Genomic DNA, 6,024 nt, shown 5'->3' with positions numbered 1-6,024 from the left:
GCAGAGTTTTTTCATTCCTTCTCGTTAAAAGAGTTGTGTTCTGTTGGTGTACAAACAGCTTTTGTCTCAAGATGAGAATCTTCTGTAGAAGCGCTTTAATGGTTAGGAAAGACATTTGTTATACAAAAATGAGTTATATAAATATTGATCAGCCAACAACAGCCTTTATTGTGAAAATCACCTGAGACACATGGTTATACGACAGGCTTGTCAGTAACAAAATCTCAACTCAAGGCTTCTAACTAGCTTTTTCTGAGCTTTGAAATGAATGATAAAGCCTACATCAGCTGATAGAAGCTCAGGTACAAATGTTAGCTTGCAAATGCTAATTTTAATAGCTTATAATTGGTGAGTCAATAGAAAAGTAAATGCTTTGCCCTTATGGACAACAAGAAATTCACAGAAAATGTATGGGTGCAATATGTAAGAATTCATATTCATTTGAATTCATACTTCAAACAAACAAGGAGCCGCACATCACAAGGGTAACTCCGAACTGCTGGAAACAGTAAGCTAGTTAGCTGAGTTAGCCGTGCAGCTAGCGGTCTGGACTCGGAGGTTGGAGTGGTATGAGAAAGGATGGACTGGGGCTAGCCTTTAGCATGCTAATTTCAGTCAGTATCTCTGCAACACAATACAAAGACTTCTCTGACTTGACATCAAACTGTTAGTTCTTTGCATTCTTTTGATAATTTAAGTTCATTTCTGGATGTTTTTAAACTTTAATTCTTACATATTGCACCTTTGATAGAAAAATACAATGAGACAAAGATATAATAGTAAAAATAAGGTTTACACCAGTGGTGGTGCATTTTTAAGCTTGTAAATGCAAGAGATATTCCTATAAAATAGGAATATCTCTTTTATGGTCATAAGAAATCAGTGTCGTCATCACATTTCTGCACAACACAAGATGAATAAATGCAGGGCCCTCCCCTGCGTTTATTCATCATCTGACTTGTAGCAGTAGGCTCCGTGCTTGTGGTGGGGAGGTGGGAACCCAAAGCTGCGCACCCCCGGCTCTGAGGGACCACAGTTTCTTCGTGGCCTGGTGATTGCATACCGAACGCTCCCATCGGCCAGCCAGCCGGCGTCACAGTGGTCCATCCCTGAGAACTTCCAGGCGGCGTAGAGCTGTCCGACTTTGGCGATCTCTGCACCGTACTCCTGACACGTCTGCTGAGCCTCGGTCAGGTTCATCTTGTGAGAGGGCTGAAGATAGTAGACTGTACCTTTGAAGGCAACACATTTATTGGTATATTTAGATAAACCTCACGCTTGTTAGATAGGGTCATGTTTTGGATCTCCAACATCAGACAACAGACACACATCTCACTAGAGTTTTTCCTTTTAGCCCTGGTGTAGGTGCAGTCAGATTCTCTCTCTACGAATCCATCCATCTTTTCTTGACCTTGTGACATTTTCCATCAGGATCAAGGAGCCCTGGTCACACACCAACCCTCTACTTACAAAAAGGCTGCCTCACCTCTGATTGAAGAGGAGAAGCAGAAGACATCGTAGCGATGAAGGTGCAGGTGTCTTCTGCCGTAGCTCCTGACACCCGGGGCGAGGCCGTGCCCCCCGCATGGCATTCTGGGTTGGGTGATGGGGTACTGAACTGTCCCGTCTGCCAGCCAGCCTGCATTGCACCAGTTCAGGCCCTCCTTCCAGGACTGGAAGAGCTGCGAGAAGGTGGCCAGTGTGGCGTCCTGCTCCTCACAGGCCTGCTGGGCTCCCAGGAAGCTCATGTAGTAACGGCCATGAGGGTGCTGGTAGGGGAACACCACGCCTGGGTGGAGGAATTCATTAGACAGATGTACTATTACGCAAAGTATGTGTGTCATTCTCTGCAGTCTTGTAACATGTTTTAAAGATGACTCAAAAATGAAATGCTTTCTAATTCATCTTTTGTCAGCGTGTTTAGTTTAATCTCTTTTATCTCTGATTAGAATTAAAAGTAGGATCTAATGTTTGGTCTCACTCTGAGAAAGGAAGTCATGGTGTCAGTGTAGTTGGACATATTGTACCTCGTAGCTCCAGATGAACTGAGGAGCTCTTGTCCTCCAGTCCGTCCACCACCTCGCAGCGGTACCAGCCTGTATTATTCAACTGGAGTTCAGTCATCACAAGAGCAGCATCTCCTGGAAAATCCTGTCTGAGCTGCACACGACCTCTGACCAACAAAGAGGCAGACATAATGTGAGTTAACATTCAACACAGTCATACAGAATAATCATACAGTTATTATTTGTCATTTCATAAACCTGAACTCTCCAAGACTTCGACTCCGGAGGCCAATCGCCACCAGCACGTCTGTCTCAGGTCCCCCTGCAGCGGGCAGCCAGGACCACTTGACCCGGACCTCCCTCGGAGGGCTCAGCTCAGGCTCGTGCCAAAACCTGCACGGCATGGTGGCGTTACCCCCTCTGACTGCAAACACTGACGGCTGAGCAGAGTCCACAAAGAGCTTCACACCTCTGAAGTGGACTGTAGGAAATACAGACAGAGTGGAGCTGACTAGAAAAACACATTGTACCTATGTGTATTAAAAACATGAGCCAGATAAAATACATTATTATTGAACATGTGCACACTTTCTTTGTTGATGTTTCCTTTGAGGAAGTTGTGGTAGAAGAAGTTGTCTGGGTTTATGGCAGCAGTCGAGGCCCAGCCTGAGAGAAGCAGCTGAGCGAGGCCGCAAATTATCATCATCATCCTGGCTGTGATGGCAAATCCTGATCATTAATGTCTGTTCAAAATCCTCAGTCCTGTGGAGTGAAATGTGATTAATCTGATTTCAGTTAGCAGACAACCTAACTGTAATTCGATGCTCTCTGGCATCAGTAAAAAAAACCTCTCCTACTTCCAGGTCATCCGAAGGTCACTGCAAAAGTTTTGACTCGGGCCAGGACCACTTACACTGGATACCTGCTTCTTTTAGGTTTTAATCAGAGATTTTATTGATCACTTTATTGATTATTTAATTGATACATGCTTTTTAACACATCTTTTAATGCCGTGTGTATCTTGCCTCTCCCTGAGATCCTTGGACTCGTCATTCCTTGTTGTTTCAAGGTTTATAGGTTAATACACAAAGGTGATGAGCCCTGCAGTCAGGGCTCCGGTTAGGGTTAGATAGAGATCAAGGCTGCAAACTCAGTCTTGTCTTCAAAATCAAAATCACTTTAAAAAAAACCCACTTCTTTTAATTTTGCTTTGCTGTGATTTATAACATTCTGTTTTATGCTTTGTCTTTGTGTTTCATGCGTTAAGGTTTTATGATTTTGGTTTGTTTTATTCGCTTTGTGTCCTGTAAAGCACTTTGTAACTGTGTTTTGAAAGGTGCTGTATAAATGTATTATTATTACTGTATAGTTATGAACATCGGATGTGATGACAGGAGAGGGCCACTAGAGGGCAGCACGAAACTGTGATCATGAGCTCTAACCGTACCACAATTACACTTGGACAACTTTGATGCGCTTTAAAAGTTAGTTAGATTGTTTTATTATAAATATTTAAATGTCGATGGTTTGCATTTTAGTTTTCAGCAGCTTTGCTCCACATTGCAGGTAGGCTATGACTATTTAAGTAACAATACATCATTTTTTTCGTGTGGAAAACACACCTGCGACAATGTGTGACTCAGTTCAGGACACACACCATGTTCGAGGCTCATTCATCATGTTTAAATTGAATTTATTCACTTACCGTAAAGCACCTTGATATTCTGCTCCTGTGGTTTAAAAAAAACCTCCAAAGGCAAACTTCTGGGGAGCAAAAGGAAAAAAGAGACGCACAGGAGTCAGACGACTGTCTTCAAGAGGACGCAGGAGTTCTGATGTGTACGGGCGATTTTCTGGACCAAAACCTAAAAACATCAAGAAAAGGCAAACGTGTAGTTTTCCTCCAGTCGCTGTCGATCATAAAAAGGTGCAACTACGGATAATAACTGTATTCTAACTGTTCACCTCACCAGGCTGCACCCTGCCACTCCAGCTAGATGTGCGCACCTGAGCGCAGACAGCAACCCAACCCAACCCAACCCGTGACCCAACCCGTGACCCAACCCCAGCACAGAGCTGCAGCACACCCCTGATGCGTCCCTGAAGTGGGTGCACACTACTGTTTTAGCTGAGCAGAGACAGTGCAGATTTCACCTTAAAAATGGGTGTAATTGACGTCTTTTCAAATAAAATCGGGGCTTTTGCAGACTTGGATTACGCCGGACCAGCTGCATTGAAGTATTTACATTTTCTATTGTTTTTCTACATTTTAAAACAAGTCCCCGTCTACTTCAGTTGTTTAGCAGAATGCTGCAACGCTTCTTTTGAAGCTCCAGAAATGTTTTGTGGATTATGAAACTTCACCTGACTTTCCATCAGCATGAGTGGAGCATTATAAGAAACTCGAAAGGGTCGTGAAACAGTTTAGAAACTGTTAACAAGTCTCTCATAAGTGCCTAAAAAGTCTTATAATCTATAATGTAACAATAAAAGTGTTTAATAAAAACTGACCTCTTTTTGTAGCACATTACTGTTTAAAGCTAGCATGAAGGAAGTTTCAGGAGGGGGTGCTGTTCTGATTTCTTGCACAAACTGTTTGAACCACACAAAGATGCTGTGAGTCTCCTCCATGCTGGACAGCCGGTGTGACGGTGTAACTGGTGTTCATTTTTACTGGCGAGGGTCCCAGATGTGCTGGAGGTGTGGTTTGAGAATCCCGTCTCGAGAGGAGTCCTCGGCCCTGTCCGCTGACCAGGAAAAACATTCCGATCACCCTGCTCATCGATCCAAGTCATGTATATGTATATTAATGTTGACGTGGCTTGAACACTAGGCTACCATTCCACACGGAGATGCCGGGGTCTGCGACCTGCAAGCCACTTCACAACGAGCGCTACAGAGCACACAATGACAGTATAGGTGACGTTCCCCCTGTTGTAAATGGTCAAATGTAATGATATCAGCCTGAAAATCACAGGACTTATCTATTGTGGGGAAAGAAGTCAGCAGTATGAATTTAAAAGGTGTGTGAGCCTGCTTTCATATCGAACAGAGGGGGAACAGTATCTGACAGTAATACTCCAAGCTGTCAGGATGTGCTTTACCTGCTATAATGGAGCTGGATTTAAGACAACTATGATACAACACCTGTCTTTCAGCCTGCTGTTTACAACAGTAATTACTCCCTGTTAGACACTCATGGTCCTGCTCCGCTCACAGTCCTGGTATGTTTGGCCCCTGGCAACAGCTTTCATCTATGAAATGATTGTGGTGGAGGACGGAGCATCTCTCACACATCTGTCCTCGCTGTGTACGTCTATACTGTACGTGGATGTGCATGTTTTCCACAACATAGCAAGGTGTCCTATAAAAGATCACAGTGCTTCCAGGAAAACACAGCTGCTGGCTGGAGTCTGTGTGGGGACGCTCTGCAACAAACATCTGCTTTTTGACTGTTGGAGGTTTTCACCCAACATATTCATCTTTAAACAGCTGCATGACAGGATGCGTTTGTTATGTTTCATATTACTGTAATAAGAAAAATGTTATTCAGTGCTTTATGTTGGTGGGAAGAGGACCAAAACAACACATATATGCATTAAAGGAACAGCTTACAGAAAAATGGAATTTCATTATAGAGAAGTTAGTTAAACTCAATAACTGTGTTTTAATGCTATTACATTTAAAGCAGTGGATAAAGCTCTTAATTGACTTATTTTTTGTGCCTCAGCAATCTAAATAGACAAACTTGCGACTGAACAAACTGAATAAACAAACTGACTTTAAAGGGCAACACAGTTTCATACTTTGTTTATGTGTGGCGGACCCTGCCACCTTTCTAGCTTCAAACAGTGTGCTGGGGACCTTATTTTCCTCTGAGAACAGCTTGTTTATTCAGTTATGGAAAAAATACATGCTGAGTTTGTGTCATTACCTCATTAATATTGTAAATATTAAATTTCTGAGTTTGAATTTCTTCTCCAAAACTACACAGTGCCCCTTTAAACAATTTAAAGCT

The 6,024-nt window shown here is 42.9% G+C and overlaps 1 protein-coding gene across 1 annotated transcript; it reads right to left on the bottom strand.

Moving 5' to 3' along the window:
• Window positions 1-942: 942 nt before the first annotated feature.
• Window positions 943-2,715, bottom strand: LOC140994794 (hyaluronan and proteoglycan link protein 3-like). Its single transcript, XM_073464576.1, has 5 exons — window positions 2,595-2,715; window positions 2,265-2,487; window positions 2,028-2,173; window positions 1,487-1,789; window positions 943-1,232 (listed from the first exon to the last, which is right to left on the bottom strand). Exons 1-5 carry the CDS (start codon window positions 2,713-2,715, stop codon window positions 943-945), a joined length of 1,083 nt encoding a protein of 360 aa, XP_073320677.1.
• Between the last annotated feature and the right edge of the window lie 3,309 nt (window positions 2,716-6,024).

This window comes from Pagrus major, chromosome 4 (assembly GCF_040436345.1).
Source record: "Pagrus major chromosome 4, Pma_NU_1.0".
NCBI lineage: Eukaryota > Metazoa > Chordata > Actinopteri > Spariformes > Sparidae > Pagrus > Pagrus major.
This window is presented reverse-complemented; position numbering and strand designations above follow the sequence as displayed.

Coding starts and splice junctions, on each gene's coding strand:
- LOC140994794 (XM_073464576.1), bottom strand. CDS start 2,715: ATGATGATGATAATTTGCGGCCTCGCTCAGCTGCTTCTCTCAGGCTGG. Junction 2,174..2,264: donor CGAAGTCTTGGAGAGTTCAG/GTTTATGAAATG, acceptor TTTGTTGGTCAG/AGGTCGTGTGCAGCTCAGAC. Junction 1,233..1,486: donor CTTCTCCTCTTCAATCAGAG/GTGAGGCAGCCT, acceptor TTGCCTTCAAAG/GTACAGTCTACTATCTTCAG.